The sequence below is a fragment of the Danio aesculapii genome, chromosome 5 (assembly GCF_903798145.1).
Source record: "Danio aesculapii chromosome 5, fDanAes4.1, whole genome shotgun sequence".
Classification (NCBI taxonomy): domain Eukaryota; kingdom Metazoa; phylum Chordata; class Actinopteri; order Cypriniformes; family Danionidae; genus Danio; species Danio aesculapii.
The window spans coordinates 58,241,929-58,267,261 of record NC_079439.1 but is presented as its reverse complement, the minus strand read 5'-3'; the positions used below and the strand labels follow the sequence as shown (position 1 = coordinate 58,267,261).

The 25,333-nt window shown below is 36.1% G+C and overlaps 1 protein-coding gene across 2 annotated transcripts in view; it reads left to right on the top strand.

The window, feature by feature from the left end:
• Nucleotides 1–24,897, top strand: part of dtx2 (deltex 2, E3 ubiquitin ligase) — a 51,891-nt gene extending 26,994 nt beyond the window's left edge. For both annotated transcript variants that reach the window (XM_056458538.1, XM_056458537.1), the window contains 5 exons: nucleotides 2,630–2,697; nucleotides 5,772–5,933; nucleotides 9,475–9,636; nucleotides 15,483–15,572; nucleotides 22,380–24,897. In XM_056458538.1, coding sequence (XP_056314513.1) covers nucleotides 2,630–2,697; nucleotides 5,772–5,933; nucleotides 9,475–9,636; nucleotides 15,483–15,572; nucleotides 22,380–22,625 — 728 coding nt within the window. In that variant the 3' untranslated portion in view covers nucleotides 22,626–24,897. The remainder of the gene's footprint in view (nucleotides 1–2,629; nucleotides 2,698–5,771; nucleotides 5,934–9,474; nucleotides 9,637–15,482; nucleotides 15,573–22,379) is intronic.
• Nucleotides 24,898–25,333: the final 436 nt, after the last annotated feature.

The following is a 25,333-nucleotide window of genomic DNA, read 5'->3' as shown; positions in this document are numbered from 1 at the left end:
TAACATTTTAAGGGATCGTTCACCCAAAAATAAACGGTTTCATTTCCACAGGGTTCATTCACTCAAAATTTTATTCATTTATTGGTTCCAAAATTTTTTTTATTCTGTTGAGTAAAAAAGATGTTCTGAAGAAATCCAAATTAAAGCTTAGCATTGAGATCCATAATAGTAAAAACAAATACTAATGAAAGTCAATGGTTGCCAGCATTTTTTTCAAAATATATTTCTTCAAAATATTTTCAAAATATTTTATTCTAACAAAATAAAACAAACTCAAACATGTTTTGAAAAAGTTAAAGGTGAGTAAATAATGGCAGAATTTTCAGTTTTCGGTGAACTGTCTGTATTTTCAATGGTCTATGAATGTATGCAGCAAGTAAAATGGCAATAGTAGTCAGATTGATAATTAACAAAAATAAGAACTAACGCCCGATTCACACGGTCTCGTCAACTCTTGACGGAGACCGTGTCTGAAGTTGAGGCTGATGCGATTGTCATAGCAGCGTCCGACAATTAAATTAGTCCGCAATTGCCTACTGTCTGAGCTGGTGTATTTGCATAAAGCGATGTGATTGGCTGACGCTTCCGTTTGCGCTTGTAAAGTTGAGAAATTCCCAACTTCTACAGCGAGCAATGACGGATCCACAATTCTGTTCGGCAACGCTTGATGTCACCCATTTAAAGTGAATGGAAAGTGTTGATGCTGACGCACCATTTGAATAGGGCTGAATGAGATCTGACTTCTGATTGGGTAAAAGATGACTACAATAGTTTGTAAAGAATTCATAATTGTTGATCGATTGGGATGATTCTGTTGGGAAGCGGATCTGCATGAAATATAATACAAAGTTAAATACAACAGAGAAAAGATGCAAGTAAACAATAATTTATGATTTTCTCGGAGTATTCAGAAGCAGAAATTAAATGTTCACCGTATAATAATAAAAATAACACTATTGTTTAATTGAGTAAAAATAATAATAATATAATGTACAATTAATCTTTAAGCTACAAACGTTTCATTTATTGTGCCCAAATGGCTTAAACCTGCTTCAGATTCTTACAGTCAGGTTAAAATATGAAATTATTCCTGTAACTGTCTGGTCAACTATAATTCCAACTACACTGCAGATCCCTGTGATGTGACTATTGTGGACTTGCACATTGCAATATCAGTGCTGAATTGATATATTGTACAGCCTTAATGTGATGTCATTGATAAGGCAAAATTAGTAACTTAGAAACCATTTATATTGATTGCCACGTTTTCAGTAAGTTCCCAAAAAAGAAAGGAAGTCACTCAAAACTCCAACTAACAGCACAGATGCCATTCTCTGCTTTGTGTCTGAACTTATTATAGAGGACCAAATAAAATTGAACCCGTGTTGTATGACATAGAGTAAATGTTTAAATCACTATGAATCACAATCACCACAACAGCCTACGTCAAGCGATTCATGCAAATATTGTGTAGTCTGAACCCACTATTAGAGGGTTCTATTAGAGGAGGAGTTCATAATATTTAAAGGGATAGTTCATTGAAACTGAAATTGTCATCATTTATTTACCATTCTCATTCCAAACCTGTTTGAATACCCTTTTTTATTTTTGTTGATCACAAAAGAAGATATTTTGCAAAATGTTGGAAACCCATAGCCATTGACATCAATATTAGAAAAAGTAAACACTATTGAAGTTAATAGCTAGCAAGATTCTTCAATATTTATTCTTTTGTGTTACTGTCCCTTTAAGGCAGAGGTGTCAAACTTGGTGCCTGGAGGGCCGCAGCTCTGCACAGTTTATTTCCAACTGTACTTAAACATACCTGATCGTACTAATTGAGTCCTTCAGACTTGTTTGAAACCTACAGGCAAGTGTGTTGAAGCAGGGTTGGAACTATACTGTGTATGGCTGCGGCCCTTCAGGAACTGAGTTTGACACCCCAGCTTTTGAGGTGTTTACATGTTTATGATAATGCACACATATGCATTTGATACAACAAACTGGTTCAGGAACGGCAAATTATATTAGGTGGTAGGTTGTTATTCTTTTAAAACACAATGGGAAAATGACGCCATATAATTAAAAAAGTTTTCCGCAGAGAATCCCATTTCCATAATGTTTTTTTTCTACTTCTTCCTGGTAGTTAGATGCAATGATGATACAATAGAGCTTGCTTTTAATGCACAAAGTGTTTAGCACTGTGAATAGTTATTATATTTACATAAAAAAGCAGAACACTGACTTTTGAGAGAACCTAATATTTTAAAAGGAATATAACTAGATGTTAAATAGGATATCATATTGATTGAAACTTGAACATATGTAATTTACTGATAATTTTAGAAATAAAACTCATCTCCATTTGGTTTTTGTATGTTCAATTTATTCTTGATATTATATATGTCGAATTACAGGGAACGGTCTCATTCTAAAGACAATTTGATTGGATGAAAAACTGGCGTAAATTGTTAATAAAAGTGTAGTTTACAGTCAGGCATAGTCCAAAAGCCACAAAACTCTGATTAAACTCTTGTGAAATCTTCGAGGAAATGTAATCTTTATCTTGCCACCATTGATTTGAAGTGCCGCTCATATAGGTCATGATGTGTCTTATGTATGTCCATAGCCCCCGCTCAGAAACCAGAGGAAGTCATTAAGAAATACATGGAGGAAGTGCCTGTGGTCCCCGATGAGGTATAACTGAAGCTCTCACTACAGTTACTTTTATGTAGCATGTTCAAGCACACATGTTTGATTTTCACAGGTCATATTTCACCACAAAATGAAGGAAAAAAGCAGTTTGCTTAAATTATGCACATTTTTACAGTCGTTTTCATGACCATAAGCACTCTTTTTCTAAGTAACAGTGCAAATAAATCTTTACTTTAAATAAAAAACATTAAAATTTCCACATAATTTACTCACTGTCAAGAAATCATCTTTGTGTATGACTTTCTGCTGTCAGATGAACACATTTGGAGTAGTTTTACATTTAATCTTGGCTCTTCCATCCTGTATAATAGTGTTGGGTAGTGTCGATATTTTTTGAAGCTAGCAAAAGCTAAAACTAACCTATACAATCACAGGGGGTTAGCACATGTCTTATGAAGCGAATTGTGTGTTTTATAACAATTTCTTTTTTTATTTTAAAATGATAAACTCAAATCACTGAGTTCCAGTGGCTGCCAAATGCTCCTTCTCCTTCTAGACAACTTGGCTGATCTTGATGTTTAATAATTGATGTAAGACACATGTGGAACAGAAGAGTGTAAGTAATATACTGTAGGGTTGTCGCAGTACTGGAATTGACCTCAGACTCGACGTATATCCATGCTGCTAGATACTTTCTTTTGGAGGTTCTGGAACCACTTACCACACAGTTTGTTTACCACAGAAGATGATTAACAAGAAAACTAGCAGGCTTGGCGTTACAGTAGAACGTTATACAGTATATCAGGGTTGTCACGATACTGGAATTCGGTACCAATTGATACTAAAATTTTAAAAACGTCCATTTCGACGTAACATTCAAGCATGTTCTAAAACAGCGCTGATTTGCCATCATGTTCACATGCTCAACAGAAAGGACTGTGATTGGCCGTGAAGGTCATCAGTTCACCAAACTCACCGCTGTTTACTGAGTGTAACCAGATACACAGGGACACTGGAGAATTTCAAAGTCACGTCAATCAGCTGGTTTGTCTATAATATGACATATGAGCAAACCACTGATGAACCGTGGGCTTTGAAATGCTCCAGTGTGTCTGTGTCTGTGGTTACACTCAGTAAACATCGATGAATTCGGTGAACTGATGACCTTCACGGCCAATCACTGTCATTTCTGTTGAGAATGTGAACACGATGGCAAATCAGCGCTGTTTTAGAACATGCTCGAATGTTAACGGGAAATGGATGTTTTTAAAATGCCAGTATTGATTGGTACCGAATTCCAGTATCGTGACAATCCTAATATACTGTATAACAGGGGTCAGGAACCTTTTTTTAGCAAAGAGCCATTTCTGATTTTTTTGGCAAATACATTTTTAAAGAGCCATTGGGGTATGTACAGCGGTAACAAAAAGTATTGAACACGTGACCATTTTTCTCAGAAAACATATTTCTAAAAGTGCTGTTGACTTGAAATGTTCCCCGGATGTTGGTAACAACCAAAAAAATTCATATATGCATAGAAAACAGATCTAATTAGTTTACAAATAAAGATCTGTGTAATAAAATGAAATGATGCAGGGAAAAAGTATTGAACACATGATGAAAGGGAGGTGTAGTTTGGCAGTGAAAGCCCAGACAGCAGCTGAAATTTCAGTAGTTATACAGCAACACTCAGCCATTCGTCATTGTAGATTAATATCAGCTGCTTCAGTCTACATTATCAGGATGATGCAGATGAAACCAAGGTGGACATTTCAGCAAGACAATGATCCAAAACATAGCCAAGGTGACGCTCAGATGCTTTCAGGCAAATCAAGCTGTAGAATGGCCCAGCCAATCACAAAGAAAAGCTCAGATTTGACAGACAAAAGCCACAGAACCATCAAACTTTTGAGACTCTGAAGTCTGTGAAAAACTCACACCTGAGCAATACATGTGGTTTCATTCTCCATGTAAGTAGCGTCTTTAAGCTGTCATCACCAAAAAAGCCTTTATATAAAGTATTAAATACATTTCAGTAGTTCAGCGCTTTCTCCTTCTGTCATTTCATTCTTATCACACATAACCCATTTTCCAGATTTTTGTTTTATTTTTATGTTTGTATTGTTTGGGCTTTTGCCAAAATCTGCTTCAATTCCATGTCGACATCTCCTTTAGAGATATTTTACCCAGGAAAAACATGACAATTAAAAGGGAACTGTAATTATATTTGTAATAAGAAACTGATTTCTAGTGATGGTTATAATTTTTTGCAACTGTAAAATATTATTGAAGGAAGACAGGTGGAAAGCCTCTTATTTTTGGTCAAAGAGCCACATGCGGCTCGTGAGCCATAGGTTCCCTACCACTGCTGTATAACGTTATACTGTAACGCCAAGCCCCAGCTAGTTTCCTTGTTAGTCATTTTCTGTGGTGAACAAACTGTGTGGTAAGTGGTTCCAGAACCCCCAATAAGAATGCATCTAATAGCAAGGTTATACATCGAGTAAGAGGTCAGCCAAAAAGTGGTGTAGAATGTGCAATTGAATTAGCGCATCAGAAAATGCACTTGTTGAATCTTTAAAAAAAATGTCACTACCCAACACCATTTTACAGCATGGAATAGCTGGTGGCTTGGCCATCTGTTTCGGATGCCTCCTGGACGCCTACCGAGGGAGGTGTTCCAGGCATGTCCCACCGGGAGGGGGCCTCGGGGAAGACCCAGGACACGCTGGAGGGACTATGTCTCTCGGCTGGCCTGGGAGCGCCTCAGGATCCCCCCAGAGGAGCTGGAGGAAGTGTCTGGGGAGAGGGAAGTCTGACCCACCCCCGGAAAAGCAGACGAAAATGAGATGAGAATAGCAAGTATACAATTTAAAACTACTCCGAGTGCGTTCATCTGATAGAAGAAAGTCAAATACACCAAAGATGGCTTCAGTGTGAGTAAATTTTGAGGTGATTTTCATTTTTGGGGTGAATTATTTCTTTTAACAGTCATTAAAAAAGACTTTTCTTGACCCTTGTGTATTTTAATGACATTCACCCATATGTTTAAAGTTCTTTTAGACACATTAGCCCTGCTCCTGTGCGGTGCCTGACATCTGGCTGTGTGCTTTCAGGACTGTATTATCTGTATGGAGCGGCTGTCCTGTCCATCTGGTTATGAGGTCCCAGCTGAGTGCTCTCAGTCTCTTCAGCCCAGCACCGTGGGCAAGCTCACCAAATGTGCTCACACCTTCCACATGCTCTGTATGCTGGCCATGTACAACAATGGAACCAAGGTATGCAGTACATTACCAACGCTTCTTGAATCACATGAATGATATGTAATCAGATAAAGACATTTTTTTTAGTTGTATACAATTATTGGTTCCGTCAAAGACTATAGAATACACAAGACACGTCACTCGTAAAGTTTTAAATGGGGAAAAGTGTAACATTTAATATGGCGAATGAAGCCCCGCCCTCTAGTACAGTAGCCAGTCATCGATTGTGATAGAGTGATGATTCTCCTGGGGAAGGGAGATTCCTAAATGTAATTTAGAAATTAAACTGAAGAGACAGTTGTTGTTTAATGTTATAAGTGATTTCTAATGTAAAAATTGAATCATAAGCTTGGTGAGCAATTTTGGAGAATTTGATGTTTCCCCATTCAGATAGAATGCCTGAGGATACTGCCTGAGAGGCATTTCAAAGATGGCTGCCGAGTGAAATGTTTGCCTTAAAGGGATTTAGTTGCGTTTTTATTTTGATGGTCCTTACCATGTACGCTATTAACTCAAAGGGCCCTATCATACACCCGGTGCAAGGCGCGACGCAATTGCTGTTTGCTAGTTTCAGCTCGGCGCAAGAGTCATTTTGACATTTTGTGCCACGCTTTTTAAATAGCAAATGCATTTGCGCTCATATGTGCGCCTATAGGCGTTCTGGTCCAAAAGAGGAGGCGTGTTGAATCGCATTGCTGGCCCGTTGCTCTTTTGATGAACTTAAGTAGGCTGTTCAATAGACCAGATCAAAGCCGGTCTATTGTCCAGTGCAGAGCGCGTTAGTTGTGCGCCTCGCTTACACATTGCTTAAAACACACAGGATGTACAGCAATACGCAAATATCTTTACAAATGAAAAAGAATTAAAGGATTAAAATATTACAAAAATGATTATTTTCTAGCCTACATAAATATAAAACCAAACTTTCATGCCTTCATCTCGGGGGGCTTTTCAGTTTATTCATAACAATTTGCTTTTGTATAATGTTATCATTATTAGCAGTATCATTATTAGATACGTTTGTCACGCTTGCGATTAATCTTTATACTTGGAAGCACTAGTGACATTTCATAACTTTCAGTTCTAAATGTTAGAATCATGACAAAAAACGAATATTTCAGGAAGCCCATGCCCTGGCTAATGCAAATGCGCACTCGAAGAGCACGAGATCACGACACCAACCTCCTTTATGGCTGTTTCTAGAAGACGCGATCATCCTGTCAGTTAAACAATGGAACTACCATAGGAATCTATAACTTGCGTGTTACACATTATTATCCTCTGAATCATGCCGCGTTTGATCTTCTGAATCAAGTTTCAACGTATTCCTGATGGCAGACCTTCTTCCAAAATGACATGGTTTACAAGAAGGGATGTAATGATTATAGATTTCGGTTGTATGATTATAGTCTGAGGAATAATCTTTTTTCACGATTATTATGCATTCATTAAATTTCAAAACACTACTAATTTAGAAAATCGCATGAAAACTCCTTATATTTGAAACTGTTATTTATTGCTGCTCAGTAACCAATGAATACAGCACATAATAATAATAGTAAAAACAAACAAATCTTTTTCTCTTTGGACTTAGGGGAAAAAATTTTGCATTTAAACATAAGTTATAGTTTTACACTCAAAAGAAATGACAGAACAATGAATAAATGAATGAATGAATGAATGAATAAATAAATAAATAAGAATAAAAAAAAGAATTTGTCTAATGTAAATCTAAGCTCCATATTTTTTCTCTTTGAAGTAGAAATGTGCATATTCCATACAAAGTATAAAGCTGACTGGTCAGTTCTTGTCACATGACTGTGGTGTGCTGAGCCATTCTTTCAACTAGGTGTGCCTGGAAAGAGTGAGCGTGTCACGCCTCATGCACGTCACTCCCAATATGCGCACAGGACAAAAAAAAGAACCCGCACACGCAAAAGACATAATATGTGAACAGCTCTTATTTAATAGTCTCAGCCATAGTTAATCCAGTGTGCATACATATTAGCCTCGGTGCACAAGCTTGGAACTTTAAACCAGTGCACAGTTTGCATAACTTTGTTTAGTTGCTGCAGAGAAACGCTGTGTTGAGAAGCCTTTACGATTAATTAACAGTGACGAATTAAAGCACGGTTAATAGTGAAATCGGTTAATCGTTGCGTCCCTATTTAAAAGTTTGTGGGCATTTAAGTGTTTGCCGTAATGTGATTTGCATTTGAATAGCTGAGGTGGGAATTCAGAGGTCAGACTGGACAAACTGTACCTGGCGTTTGTTTAATACAGATTACAAAACAAGAGAACATTTGTTTTCAAGTGTAGTTTGTTCGTTTAAGATTTCAAGTTTTATGTAGATATATTTCTCATGTTTGTGAATCCAGCACATTTGTTTACCCCACATGATTCATAGCAATAGAACTGCAGAAACTGTCATAAAAACACACTTGGACTGAGTCCCTCACCCCGGATAATCATCAGTCTATAGCAATTGATGATTGGCTCTTTTACTAGAAGGCAGGGCTTCCTTTGATCTTTTATTGAAAATTACGCTTTTCCCCATTCAAAACTATTCATGTGACTTGTTTTGTGTATTGTATAGTCTTCGATTGACTATATGTGAATTTGCAACTGGATGCCAACTACTGTAACTCTCATTAGAGTAAAACTTGGCTGTTGGGTTACATGAATGGTTTAGAATAGTGTTAATAGTGCAAAATGGGTTTAAAATACACAATGACAAAATCTTTGTTTTTTTGTATGAACTATTCTTTTAAGAGTATTGGTTAAGTTTTGGAGCATGAATTGTTTTGAAAACAGTCTCTTATGCTCAATTATTTGATTAAAAATACAGTAAAACAGGAATATTGTGAGTTATCATTAAAAGTGATTATTCTTTATTTAAATGTAAATGTAGTTTCTGTTATGAAATTTCAATTTTCAGCCGTTATTCAAGTGTCAAATCCTTCTTTATTCTAATATTCTGATTTGCTTGGAAACAAGTGCTGCTTAATATTTTTAAGGATGACATTTCATTGTTTTTTTTCTCTTGTAACATTATATTCTGTCTTGTAACATTCAGTATCACTTTTAATCAATTTACTGTATCCATTCTTCTTAAATACTAGTAAATTTTATTTTTATTTTACTGTCCTCAAACATTTAAAAATGCATGTCTTCCTGAATTTTCTTTAACAGAGGCAAAATGTGTGGAAATGTTCATCCAATCAAAATATTTAGGTCCAAACATGATAATCTTTCCTACCCTCCTATCAATATATATATATTTCTAAATCTGTATTAAAATCTATTATACAGTATATTTATTAATATATTTCAAATATAAAATCCATATTATTACCCAGCCACAGAATGCTTTGACTTTTGAACTGATCCACAAAAGAATAATTAGATAATAATTCTGAACAATAAACAAAAGAGAGAAAAACCGTGCTTAAACAGGAACTTTGGTGCATCCCTAATATTTCCACATGGTCTATTTCTTATACAGCCTTGAATTGTTCTCATTTTCTCCAATTCGTCACATGTTGTCACACTATAGGATGGGAGCCTGCAGTGTCCCTCATGTAAGACGATCTACGGCGAGAAGACGGGCACTCAACCAAAGGGCAAGATGGAGATCTACAGTATTCCTCAGTCTTTGCCTGGACACCCAGACTGCGGCACGATACAAATCATTTACAACATCCCGCCAGGAATACAGGTCTGACTCTGCCAGCTGATGTAATAATGTATTTACTATATGATTCAAGTGCATTCTTAAAGGACTCATAAGGTGTTGCTAAAAGAAACATTATTTGGGTTGTATACGATGTGTTTGTGTTGTTTAAAGAGGAAGTGAAGCAGCCAGTCAAGTTTACGTTATTTTGTCAATTGATCTCCACTTTAATTAAAAAATATAGAACAAACTCGATTAATGTAACCATTTTGAAGGGCATGTTTTACTATAGCTTTTAGAGCTAGGGCGCTGCCATCTTGGAATATCGATGTTTTTGACAGGGTCGGTTCCGTTCCCTGAGGTGAACAGATACAGTGGAAATAATAGACTGAACATGGAGACTGGAAATCCTAATTTAACTCAATGTGTTAAGTTGTTGTTGGAATATCAAGCCAATTCCATGCGTGGTCAATAAAAAAAGGTCTGGAGAGGGTTTTCTTCAATGCCATAAATATTAGTAATTTATTAGATACAAATGAATAATTCGATGACAGAGCTCTGGGTTACGTTACCCCAATGCAATATAAGAATTACATTCAAGAGGTTCGCAACTAACATACAATTCCCTGACTCCATCATATATACACAACTGATATTAACAGGTGGAGTTTTGGTGTAACGTCACTTATCAGTCATTCTGCAGTCCTTTGAGTGTTGCCCCCAAACATACTTCCTCTTTTCTGCAATTCTTCTCTGCACACCAGAACTGAACAATGAAGTGCATCTTTAATATATTTCACAACTTCTACAAGCATCATGCTCCTTGTGACATGTCTAGACTTCTTATTAGACAGCAGTCTGGAACAAGGGCCCCCACACTATATTTATTCTTATTCTGCTATTTCCCTTTTGTCAGCAGTTCCTTCTAAAAGTATGCAGCACAGTAAAAAAGAAGTAGTATGCCTGGTCAATATGTGGTATCATACAAAAGAAAAAGATTGATTAATCTGTTGTTGATCTAAACATTTTTCTAATAAAAAATAAAGACACAAAAGGAATAAAAATAAATTCCTTTTTCCCACATTGTGGATAATAAAAAAAGCCTAATTTAAAAGCCTGCTTTAACCCAATGCGTGAAAATGGTTACATTAATCGTGTTTGTTTATGTTACGGTCCCTCATTTAAATACGACTCGTAAACCAAAGACAACGTAACATAAATAAACAACGACCAAAGTGCTCCAGCTAAATTATATATTAACATAACATAACCAGCAAAACAATCCAAAATGACAAGAGATGGGGTGCCAACAACATAATAAATAACAACCAAGAGGGGAGTTTGGAGCTCCCCACTCCAAACAAATATCAAAAGGAAAGCATAAAGGAGAACACAACAATAAAGCTGTCAAAAACTGTGGTGGCGTGGAGGAATGAGGGATCGCGAGAAGTCCGTTTCCGTCTGTTTTAAAGGCCTGATGCCAACAAATCAACCAATAGAAAACTGAAAAGGGAAAAAAAGATAAACAAGATCAGTTGAAAGTAATAATTAAGGGCAGGAGTGAACGCCACATATGTTTTCAATAAAGTGGAAAGCCATTTACAAAATAATGTCAACTTGACTGACTGCTTCACCTCCACTGTAAGGTTCAAAAAACACCTTATTACACAGTACATTTTTGTCGCTTAGTGATTTTTACAAAGTTCATTGTTGTGAAATATGCTGTGTGCTCTGATTGGCCAGCCATCCAGTGCAATGTAATTGGCTGAAAACCTCAAGCATGTGTTGGAAATTTTACGTCTTTACTACCTTATCAATTGGAGAATGTATCTGACCCAGATAATACAGATTATCAAGATGATCGATCAACTTTGTCTGCGTGATTTGGCGAGAATATAACAGATAGGTAGGGTTTTATTTTACAAACAAAGTAGTATTGCTTTCATAATGAAACACACAGCTACTCCATGACATGGCGAGTGGCGATGGCAATAGTACTACAGTCAGAATAAATGTTCCACACACTGAGTGACAGATTTGCGGGATGTGTTTTTGAATGAGACGTTTTAGGAAACTGTGGAGTCTAAATTAAATTTACCCCATCATTTTCCGTTATCCTCAGTGTATACGACTCCTGTCAGATGAACACAGTCGGAGCAATTTTGAATTTTATCCGAGATCTTCTATGATCTATAACACTATAAAAACTGCTGGGTTCCACACAATCCCTTCATCTCGTCTAAACGCACATCGATTAGGTTAACTTAGGTTAACTTTTTTACTATTTTAAGTAGATTGAACATAAACCAATTAAGTTGTCCCTAAAAAAAATCTAAAGAACTGTGTTTTTTTTCAGATAATTTTAAATAAGTAGTTTGAACATACAGTGAATGGATGGTGGTGTTTAGGAGTCATTATTTTAGGCTTCCAAATGCCTGTTATCCGTCATAAAATGTCCTATCAGGGAGTTAACGCATATCTTTGTTACAAAAACACAGTGGTCCATTGCAGAAGATATTTAAAAGCATTAAATAATAAACCAAAAACACTGACTTGCCGGATGCTCGTTCTAGACAACTTCTTAGCTGATCTCTGATTCAACGTATGATGCATGACATAAGATTAGGCATGGGTACTGAAACTCTACTTTATCTGTACCGGTGCTAAATTATAAAAGACAGAAGTATTGATAAGCTCTGACGTTAACGGTTCTGCTATCGGTACTCGAGATTCATTGTTAAATAAACATTACATACAGTAGCATAATTTAACTGAACAACTTTTCTCATTTGCGATATTTGATATTCGTCTGCTCTGTTGGCAATCTCACGTCACAAATGTTTATATTGTTCTAGTACTACGGTGAGCACATCAAGTATAATAAATAGCCTTAATTTGTTTGTTTGTTTGTTTGTTTTTTCATAGAAAAAACACTACAAAAAGTACCAATCAGAGTACTGTTAAAGTACCAAAACGATAAGTGGTATCGATAAAAAAAGTAATACTATTAAAATCTTAACAATACCGATCCCTACATAAGATACAATTGTAGCGGACCTTCTGGGTATATAGAATTGGGAATTTGTAACCCTAACCTAATGCATTCTGAGTATTTAAGACACAGGGGGCTGATTCCCTTTGAAATCTATTTATTTATAGTATCATATTTGCACTCATCAGCAATAAACTGTAAGCGCTCGCACTACAAATAAAGAAGAAAATCATAAATGGAAATTTTTTCTTGTTGCAGCTCAGTGATATTCTGTCACTTACCGATGATCTTGTTCATTTATTTGATCTGCTTTCTCTGCATCTGTACTCGCTTCTCTAGTTCCACTTTAGCGCTGGAGACATAATATTATGGAATGGATATTTTCAGACACACAAAGAGCATTTATAAAGGTATCTACATGATGAGTGTTTATAAGATGTTTTTCAAAAGGTATTACTATGAAATGGTCTGCTATTTCTGTGAAGATTTGCATCGGTTTACATTGTGCTGTCCTGCGCTTCTCCACAAACATGGCGGAATGCAACTAGCTGCGACGTAGATTCAAAATCCTTATAGACCGCACTTCATGTTTGTCTCAGAAGACGACAGCAAACAAATAAACTAGTTGGCTTGATGTTTTTGTATAATATTATACCGTATATACTTAAATTCTGTCGCTACGAATACTTATTATGTCATGCATTATACGTAGAGGCAGAGATCTAGACCAATTGTCTGAAATACGCATTTGGCATTTGCTGGAAGTTGGTGATTTGAGTTTATAATTAAAAAAAAAACTAGAAATATTATTTATTAAAACACACGATCCGCTTTATAAGACATGCTTTAAGCTCTAGGCAGCGTATGAGTTTATGCTCTTAGAAGCTTCAAATAAATGGACACTACCCAACACTATACAGCATGGAAGAACCAGGAAAAATGTTAAACTTCTCAGACTGTGTTTGTCTGACAGAAGAAAGTCGTATCTAGGGTTGCACAATACTGGAATTCGGTAGCAATCTGTACTGACATTTAAAAAACGCCCATTTCCTGCTAACATTTGAGCACTGTTGAGAAGGTTCTTAAACACTGCTGATTTGCTGTTGTGTTCACGTGCTCAACAGAAATGACTGATTGGCCGTGAAGGTCATCAGTTCACCGAACTCACCGCTGTTTACTGAATGTAACCACAGATGCAGGGACACTGGAGCGTACTAAAGCCAAGATTCATCAGCGGATCGCTTGTATGTCAGCTTATAGACAAACCAGCTGATCGACGTGGCCTTAAAACACTCCAGTGTCCTTGTTGCTGTGGTTACAATCAGTAAACAGCGGTGAGCTAATGACCTTCACGGCCAATCATAGTCATTTTTGTTGAGCACGTGACAATGGCAAATCAGCGCTGTTTAAGTGTTAGCGGGAAATTGACGTTTTTTAAACTTCAGTATCGATTGGTACCAAGTTCCAGTATAGTCACAACGCTAGTCATATCAGGGTCTCCATAGTGTCTTAAAGTTAATTAATCTATTTAGAGAAATTTAAGGCCCTTAAAAAGTCTCGAATGACATTTTTGATTTATACGTTGTATAGTTGTATGCGAATGTTTGCCTGAATTTAAGAGACAAATGTTGGGATGCTGCTTAGCTTATAAGGTTGATGATAAAATTGTTTTAGATTTGATGGACACACTGCTTGGTTTACAGCAGTAACCAAGGAAATGCCATTATTCTTGCTGTTGTTTAGGCGCCACCTACTGGATGAAAGCAAATAAGCACTTTTAATCAGTATGTTCAATTCAATTCACCTTTATTTGTATGGCACTTTTACAATGTAGATTGTGTCAAAGCAGCTTCACATAGAAGATCATAGTAAATTGAAACAGTGTTGTTCAGTTTTCAGTGTTTAAGTTCAGTTCAGTTTAGCTCAGTTCAGTGTGGTTTAATATTCACTACTGAGAGTCCAAACACTGAAGAGTAATCCATCGATGCACAGCTTTACAGATCCCGAACCATGCAAGCCAATGGCGACAGCAGCGAGGAAAGAACTTCGCCAATTGGCGAAAGTGAAGAATTAAAAATTCCCAAAACCAGGCTCAGTTGGGCACGACCATTTCTCCTCTGGCCAACGTCTTGTGCTGAGCTGCAGTCTAGGCGCCGGAGGCTGTTTTAGTTTAGGACAAATATGTTTTATGTAGCATAATTTCACAAAAACTGATTGTTTTTTTACTTAATATTTTGGAATGTTCCAATCTTTTTAATCACTAACTGCACACACTAATGTATGTTAAATCTTCCTGTGGTTCATGATGAAAGTGCAATGATTGCCTCTAATTTTAAGTCACTTCAGATAGTTCAGCCTGTGGAGAAGCAGATACAATCTTTTGTCAAACACTAATATTTTATTGAATGTTTCTGGTTTATAAAATTCTAAACTATATATATATATAAAAAGCACAAAATGGTATTGGGATCAGCTAATTTGCTAGTAAACTATTGCAGTTGGTCAAGAAAAATCATATTGGTAAATTTTAAGACCTCATCTAAGCCAATGCTAACTCTATGATTACTGTATATACCTTGCAAGAGAGTAAATTTGGGTAATTTTCATTTTTCTGTGGACTCCTTTAAGAATATCTTTTTAGATTTGAAACTTTAGTCTGAGACTTCACAGATCGTATATATGCATGAACGTCTTTAACAATAACCCTTTTAGAAAGGTGAATAAACAAACTGAAAGAAGTGCTAGAGGTCGACATGAACCAGCCAAATGTTTTCATCCTGCAGACTGACTTGAGTGTTTGTTGTAGTCATAACGACTCATTCCAGTCTGTGAAAAATGCTTTTGTCCTTGCCTCGGCTGCTTTTAGTGCTCATCATCTTAATGCACTTTTTGACTGCAGGGTCCTGAACACCCAAACCCGGGACAGCAGTACACATGCAGAGGATTCCCTCGCTTCTGTTTCCTTCCTGACAATGACAAAGGCAGAAAGGTAATAGAGGGAATTGACCTACTTCAAATCAAGATTCATGCTATGCTTGTTTGTCACAATATTGAATCACTAGCCACTTTCACACATTAAACCTGTTCAATTACCAATCAGTTTCTGAATCAACACTTCCAGTGCCGTGCCTTGCTCAAACAAGCAATTGTTTCACACACATTCACACACAGACACCAAAATGCCATTAAATGCCATTAAAAAAGTACAGCAGGCTAATCAACTAGGTTGATTTATAGAGCCGTGGATGGGAATATATTTGTCCTTATAATTTTGTTGCAACTTAAAATTTGGATATATATATGTAATGGAGGGCAGCTAGCGAAGTGCTATGCAGGTAACTCTCACTTGTCTCATAGATATATACATTAGATAATGCATACAGACCCCGAGAATGCTTCAATACCGCTGCCATATTTGTACAGGGCTCTCAGGACAAAAATCATTCAGCCGCACTAGTCAAGACTAAAGTCAATCTGAAGATGCTGGACTTGCGCTGCGTACGGGTGTAGTAAATAGAAAACAAGGCATAAAGGCATAATATTTTATTGGTAAGATTTTGATTTTTTAAGTTTTTGTATGTTACGAACTTTTGTGCTGAGTTAGTAACATTAACATTTGTGAAAAAACGTTATTGATGATAAAACAGTCACTTACAGCATTGACCATTAGGCAAAGTAGCACCCACTTACACTAAATTCTAGGCTTATGCTAATTTTGTTCAGTAAAATCAGCAAACAATGTAAATGAAATAAGATAACAGGACGTTGATGAGTGTAAAGGAGGCCAGCTAGTGAAGTGTTGTGCAGGTAAACCTCACTCTTCTGACCTCTAAAGGTGCTCGAGCGACATACGCTGGAGGTTATAGTCTTTGGCCTCCTTGTTAGAGCAGCCGACTCCCATGAAAAGGATCGCTGGTTTGCTTCCAGCTTGGAACGGGTTGGGTGCAATAGGACTGGTGAGTTACACTTGGGGGCTCGTCCTGGATGGGAGTGAGGTTTTGGGGGGGTGGGGGCCGGGTGCAAAGGAGGCCAGTGAACTGACTCCCATGAAAAGAATCGCTGGTTCTATCCCAGTTCTGAGCGGGTTGGGGGCAGTAGGACTGGTGAGCTTACACTTAGGGGCTCATCTAGGTTTGGAGTGAGGTTTAAGGGGGTGAGTGTAAATAAGGCCAGCTGTGAAGTCTTGTGCAGGTAAACCTCACTTCTCTGACCTCTAAAGGTGCCCTAGCGACAGACACTAGATGCCATGGTCTTTGATCTCCTTGTTTGAGCAACCGACTCCAATGCAAAGTATCTCTGGTTTGATCCCAGCTCTGGGTGGGTGCAGTAGGACCGGTGTGTTGCATATACTTTCAACTAAAGATGCAGCTTAATTTGGAAATTTCACCAGTGAAAAGTTCCATTGTCCACTGTCAATAGTGTGATTAATGATATATGATGCACAAAGGAAACCAATTAGCTTTCAGTTGTTCAGTACGCAGTGAGGATGAAAAAAAAGATATAATAAAAGTAATTTCTAGGTATTTAAATTTATGGTCAGCTGAATTTTTTTTAATTGATTTAGGCACAGACGTGTCTATGTATGTATATATAAAACTATTATTATTATAATTTTTTGCATGTTAATGATATTCCGTTATCTATATTCCATTGAATGTCAACATTTTTAAGCTTCAGTGGTTCATACAGACCTAGATTTTCAATGAATATGCAAAAGTTGTGGAAATTTATAAATATATTTGTTTTTGTTACAAACATTAATCTAGCTGCTATGGGCTTGGAATAAAAAAAAAGTTCAGCTTTTGGTGTAGAAGGACAACAAATTAAATGGTGTTTATAATTATACAAGAAACAGAGATACAATAAACACAGGATGATGACAGGCACAAAGTTACCGATTATAATTTTCAACTCATTCTCAAGTCATTTTAGCAATTTTCAACAAAACCCTATCTGCGTTTACCAGCTTAAAAACATTTTATTGCTCATTATTTTTGTCTATAAGTAATAAACGGTTTTGAGATTCTACAAGTGACACCAATAATAAGGTAATCCATTTGAATGCAGCAGTTTAATCCATGTTTTCTGAACAGATGTTATGATTTTATTGACTTATTGACGTTTGAAAATGTTAGACATTCAGTGATGAAAGAATATTACAAATTGCTGGTCTTTTTTTGTAGGGAACTACTATCTATTTAAGTTTTAACTGTCTTAAAATATGTACATTAGCAAAAAATTAACAGCATCCTAATAGCGAACGTGGCCTTTTGTTGTTGTTGTTCAGCCATGTTGTGTCATTCCCTTCAGAAGCTATGGTCAATATGGTCAGCTTGAATATACTCCAACCTTTAAAACAATGTTTTTAAGCACATTTATCTACTTTTTTTTATGAACTTTTATGAACTTTCAATTTCCACAGAATGTAATTTCTTGTTTTTGTAACCTTTATCGAAGTTCATTATAAAGGGTTAGATCACACAATGAACCCCGGAGCTTCTGAAGTTTTTAACAGCATTGCAAGAAAAATGAATCCCTATTCACTGCAGCAATGTAGCAAAAGAAACGTAGCATATATTGGCTCCAGGCCCAGGTCTTGCTCAGCATTAATGGTTTATCTTGATCTTTGTGCAGGTTTGTGTTTCTCTCTGTGAGAGGAAACTGTGTTTACTTCAAAGGGTTCGTTCACTCAAAAATGAAATGTGGTTATATTTAATATTCACCATACTCCTCTTTCCAATCCCCCGAGACATTCATTCATCTTCATTACACAAATTAAGATATTTTAGATGAAATTTGAGTGCACTTCAGGAAAAACAAAACAAAAACATTGTCAAATCAAATTATGTGATGATGGTGCTTTTACAGTCAAACCCATCAATCAAGCTAATTATTATATACAAAAACATATTTTTTATATAAATACAGTATAAAATGTGTCTTCATTTACAAAAAAAGTGTATTAGGCATGTTTAACTAGATATACATGATAAATGATCTTTTTTGGGGGTCTTTTTTTTTTCTTTATTCGTTTCATTTGTGTGGTTTTGGGTTCAGTGTTCGAATAATTGTTCAAATTGTTGAAATTTCATTTCAGCTGTGCAAACATCAAACGTTGCATTGGTTGACACTGGACATGTTCTGTTATCTCTGCTATAAGTAATAAAACTGAAAGTAAAATGTATAAAAACTAAATAGAAATGTGTTTACTAAATAAAAGCTAAACTAAAATGAACACAACCATTGATTAAACAAGCTAAAATTAAGCTGAAATTTACAGCAAATTCCTAAATATCAAAATAAAAACAAATTTAAAGATGCAAAACAATAACCTTGCTTCTGCGACAAGTCACTGTGCTCGTTGACCATGCCGTAGTTGCCATGAAATCAGCAGAGCCACACACAAACATTGTATTGCTTGTAGTAAACAGTGTATGTCTTCTGATGCAGAAGACAGACACTGCGTCCCAAATGAAACACTATGCACTATACACTCAACAGCGTAGTATATGAATGTAGTGTTGTCCCAAATGGAACGTCAAAGGGGTTTTTTTTACTAACCGGAAATTCAAACCATTTCCCAAAAGAAATTAGTGAAATAAATGACCAAGTAGTACCTGCCATAAGTATAACCGCATTCATCGTCAGGAGGCAGCATAATCACTCTCGAGGAGAATTTTGCTTTCACAATCCAAAATAAATAAGGTTATTCAACCTCTGCGCTCCATAGCTCCGTCCATTCCGCTACTTGAGCAAATCTGCAGCCATTGAGAGTGTGTGAAGTGTCTACCATTTTACACGGTTGAATAAGTGCATCATCCGGGCATTTAAAGTTCGCTTATTCTTTTAGAATAAAAATAATATTTCAATGTGTGCGATTGGGACGCACCTACAGTCATACAAAGTTGTTTTTACAGCTTTATTTGATTACAGTTGAACCACTTAAGGTGACCACATTTATGATTTCTTTTCTGAATGTTGCTATCTGTCAATAGTTTTCAGTCATGTGACCTTTATGGAGACCTGGCAGGCAAAAAAATAATGGGCTGTAATGGAAGCTACACTGAGATCTACACTGAGAAATGCAGCACAAACTGGTCATATTTCCATCTGCTACAAATATTTGGATAACATATCAACAGAGCTGAGATATGATTACAAACTGTAAATTGAAGGCCCTTGCGATACATATAATCCACCCGTAACCATTTAAAGTAATTTAAAACGTCATATTCCTGTCCGATTTTTCAATTCTTACATCTAACGTTATCTTTTGGAAATTCCTGAGTGAATTATTTATTGGTGACCACGTTTTAGCACGTAAGTGTCTGCTTTTATATTTGGTGTTGGTTCCTTTTACGTTGATTAACATTTGCTGGTAGGGAAAATCTATTCCTTTACTTCTGCTATTTATACTTTGACTTTGCATTTCAATTTATACTTTAATTGCACTTAACCTGCAAATTAGAATAGAAACTGATTAAAAAGCATACAAACTCACTGGTATTTACATGTAGACTGTTATGGGTCAATGATGCTACCATTAGGCACAAATCCATCAATTTTTTTTCTTTATGGTTGTTCTTTCTTTGAAGGAATTCTGTGGAAGTACAGCTCAGGTGTGTCTCCTCGATCGTTAGTAACGCTAAACCTTATTGCACAACAATTATCTAGAGAAATTACTTAGTTTGTGACTCAGATTTTATCTAAAACTGTTTTTCTCAACCACGTTCCTGGAGGACCACCAACACTGCATATTTTGTATGTTTCCTTTGCCGGTCACACCCATACAGGTGTTTCAGGCTCTGCTAATGATCTGAATTAGGGATGCTCATTTCGGTTAATTTTGCTAACCGACAACCGCCGCTCATTAATCGGTTATTAACGGTTAACTGGTCAGATTACTATTAATTTTATATTAAACAAATTGACGTGTCTATTTTGTGTCTGACTCAATAAATATTGCATTTTAAAATACTGATTTATTTTTATATGCTAGCATATTAATAATAGAACAATACAACAGAGCATTTTCACGCACCTGCAGTGTTTAGCACAGAAGAGCAGAATAAACTAAATAAAATGAATAAAATAAATACGACTGCCCTAAATTATTTTCCACTTAAATAATTAATTTATATTACAAATCGAAAACACTGACTGATTATTTTTAATAACCGGCATAGGCTGTTTTTTTCCAATCATATTTTTGTCTTCCGTCAAATAAAAATAGCAGACTTCTTGCTTAAATCGCTCGCTCCATGGAAAATATGCATTTATTTAATGCCCCGCTGTTATTATTATAATCACAAAAACTTTTTTACATTTTTAATAGAAATCATTATTTTAAAGATTATGTCTTGGTTTCCTCTCTCTCCCTCGCGGTTCAAGTGCGCGCGCTGCGTGATGAAAAGACAACAACGCGCGCATATGTTGACTTTTTGTAAACAGTTTTGTTGTTTAAATATGATATTGCATTAATGTGCATACATGCTTTATAAGCTGTAAAATAAAAGGTAAAGCCTATTTGTTGCGCTTATGACGCAGATCCAGGTCAACATCAGCGCTGGTTTGGTATCAACACGTCTGTTTCAAACAGCAATATTCTTCTTCCATTTTGCTTCTTTGGCAAATGTGTCTGTAGCCACGGGTTATAAGTTATCGTCCCGCTAGTTAAGTATGTCTTGCAGTTGAACAAGTGGCCGACACAGCTAACAAGCTTTTTTCATTCCAAAAACGCGAGGCGCACCTGCCTTTATATGTTGACAAGGAAAAAAGTAGAGAAGAAGCGCGGTCCTCTTATGAAACGACTGAATCAGCTGGGTCTCGATGGTGCATAAGTGTTGCTGTCTGTGTTGTTACAGTTGTAATATTTAATACTATTGTGATATTCAAGATTTGTAAATTCATACAGCTCTGGATAACTTAAAACAGCGATTAGACCTTCAGAGCGGTGTTAATGCGTCCTGGAGTAAAGCGAAACAGCTATAAACTCCAGCAAGATAGAGTGATTATATGCAGACTCATACTTTATCTATAAATAAAGTATAACTATAGAAACTGTGTTCATCTTAACTAAACGCTTCGTTGTGTTTGCTGGCCTCACGCATCGCGCACCTGTCAGTCAGTCAGTCAGCACGTAACGCCAAAGAATTAAACAGATAGCGCACAGCACTATACGGTTACAGAAAAGTTTGCGCTGTTATAATTCACTTACCTTTTAATACGTTTTGGTGCGATTATAATCTGCTATTAAAAACAACAACAATAACTGAATGTTTTGAATGGGTAATGTAGCCGTGGCGAGATGCATTTTGGTCCCCGCCATGGAAGAATGAATGTAGCGGAAACCATGCTCTTTAAAAGTTCTCTGTAGTTGTCTTGACAACACAAACTGCTGCTCTGGGATGAGCCTCGTGCAAAAGATGCCCCTCTTAACGCAAAGGCGCATTCAATCGGCCCCTTATGCAGCCAAACTAAAAATATACAAAATAATAATTTTAATCGTTTAACTGATAGCATTAATCGGTTACAAACGCACCCTTTCGGTTAACGGTTAATCGATTATTTTGAGCATCCCTAATCTGAATCAGGTGTGTTTGGTTAAGAAGACATGGAAAATGTGCAGAGCCGGTGGTCCTCCAGGAACGTGGTTGAGAAACACTGGTCTAAAATATTTCAACTGAAGATGAAGGAACTCTAAGGGGATTAGAACAACATCAATAACAGAATTGCCCTTGTTGGGTGAACCCTTAAACCTGAGGCTGTTTATTACGTTCATGTTTACCATCTGCAGGTGCTGGAGCTGTTGAAAGTGGCATGGACGCGGCGTCTCATCTTCACCGTGGGCACTTCCAGCACCACAGGCGAGCCTGACACCGTCATATGGAACGAGATCCACCACAAGACCGAGATGATGTCCAATGTGTCTGGCCATGGCTACCCTGACCCAAACTACCTGGACAATGTGCTCTCAGAACTGGCATCGCAGGGCGTAACCGATGACTGCCTCAAACGAGATGCTCAAGGTTCAGCCATGTGAACGGTAGATCTTACAAAACTTGACGAAAAGGGAAGAAAACGAAACTAGAGTTTCCGCTGTTCACCAAGAGATTTGGATGTTGACGCCAACTCATCCCTTTCCATGCGTACGGCCGAGTCTAGAATATTAACGCACATGTGGGCTTCGTGGTCATCTTTAGTTTGAGCGTATTGTGAGGCAGCTACTGACGGTTCTGCAGGAACGACTCGGGTTTAATGACCTCTATCGCCAGTTTAGGCATTCATCTCAATATACAGAGCTGTGACGTCCTTCCTCAAATACTACATTACAGTAGAGCAGAGATCATTGTACTATTGCTGGGTATCAAGCTGACACAATTACGTTAAAAGGGAAAGCTAAACCACATTAGCTTTTTGTACAGCTGGTGGCCATCCAAGATTTTTTTTTTTTTTGGTCTTCAGTAGAACATTATGACCATTTTTAGCTAAAATTGCGATTCATGAAATGCGAGTTGATGGCTACCAGGAGAACATGCACAGGCAAAACAAAAGGATGTTTGCTCCTGATGCTCCATTGAGGTCTTATAAAAAGAAATGATCAGTGAAATTTAACATGATTTACTACATTATTACATATTATCCAGAGCCAATTGGTTTCCAAAGGTCAAGAGAGCAAGCTTTCTGACCAATTATGGCATTTTGTTTAGCAAAATGTTAAAATTTTTAAATGAATACTCCATTTTTTAATGGGCTCATTTTACAGATTATTTTATACGCTTTTAATAGGCTCATTTTACTCATTTTAATAGTATCATTTTACAAATTTGTAATTGGCTCATTTTACAAATCATCTATTGATAAACCTTTTAGTTTTTGAATCCAATTTAACTGATCTCCAGGTCTGTTAAAAGCACTTTAAGCTTAATTTAGCTTAGCACAAACTATTGAATCAGATTAGACCATTAGCATCTTGCTCAAAGTTGGATTACCAAAAAAAGTTTTGATAGTTTTGCTATTTAAAGCTTGAAATTTCTGTAGTCTTTATTTAAGTGCTGCGTAATATCATTGTGTCTGACACTATTGATACGGCTATTGTACGGCATCAAAGTTCTTTGATTATTATGCAGGAATGAGAGTATTGTTCCTAGTTATATCGACTTAGAAAATAGCCATTTTCATTTTCATTTGCTTTTATTACACAATGTAGCCACAGAATAGTCGAGTTTAAAATACCAAAATTATCGAAACCCTCTTTTGAATTTTTTGAGATGCTAATGGTCTAATCCGATTCAATGATTTATGCTAAGCTAAGCTAAAAGTGCTCTCGCCAGACCACGGCGATCGAACGAATGGATTAAAATATAGTAAAACTACATGATACTTGTAAAAGTAGAGTGTTTCATTAATGTTTCAAATAAGTCGTTATGCAACAGGTCGTTTATACTTCAGTAAAATTATGCTATAAATATTGTTGAGTTTCTTGCACAGGCCAATCAGTTTACTTTACAAGACCTCTTGTATCTCCAGGAGCCATATGTAATAATTTTGTTTTGCCTGTATGTTTCGTTTTTACGTTTTTACACTCCCAAAGTACTGATATTTGTTGACATGCATCATATGAATCATCAAGGACCACTGGAAAAAACATAGATGACGTGAGGGTGAGTAAATTAACAGCACATTTTAATTTTAACTATCCCTTTTAAAAGCAGTAATATACGAAAACATCAAATTGCACATCAATGCAAATAATAAATCTTTACTAGTGTTGTAATAAGAAAATAAAAGGCACTTTTACAGAATTTGCAGCTCATTTAGTTCATGTTTAACTTGAGATTTGGTGTTTTCTTTTTATTTAATTTTTTTCACTTGCTGCTATTTTATTTTATTTTTTTAATTAATGAACATAAGGGACTTGCTGTTTTTATTGATTCCACAAAATATTGCAACTTTCAATTTACATTGATTTTATCTATTTAAAAATCTAAGCTTGGCAATACTGCTAATGCTGGTTTTATTCACAAATATATAAAATAAATCAGTGCCGTTTTAATTACGACCCAGACCCTAAAAATACAGGTAGTTTTGCAGCGTTATTGTTGAGTTGCAGTATTACATTGTGCCACAAAGACAATCAGCAGTGTTTGATAAAATTACAGTTCATTACCACACAGCGAGTGTGGAAACATTCATTCATTCCTTCATCTCATATTCCACGGTATGGGATCTTTGGTTTTACAATGTATGCAACTGTATATATAAATATATATTCAACTTCTAATCAGCAATAAACACTACTCCATTTAACAGCAGCTCTTTGTTTTTGTTACTTGTTACTAAGAACACACACTGTAAAAAAAAAGTTATTTTACATTTTACGCTGGGGTACGTGCCGAAAAAAAAAGTAAAATAACGGCCGTTAAATTACAGAAATTTACCATAAAATACCAGACGTTAAATTACAGAAATTTCCTTAAATTTAAATTTTCAGTAATTTTCTGTAATTTAACATTTGTTATTTTATGGTAAATTTCTGTAATTTAACATCTGTTAATTCATGGTAAATTTCTGTAATTTAACATCTGTTAATTCATGGTAAATTTGTGTAATTTAACGTCTGTTATTTTATGGTAAATTTCTGTAATTTAAAGGGTGTTATTTTATGGTAAATTTCTGTAATTTAACATCTGTTATTTTACAGTAAATTTCTGTAATTTAACGTCTGTTATTTCACAATAAATTTCTGTA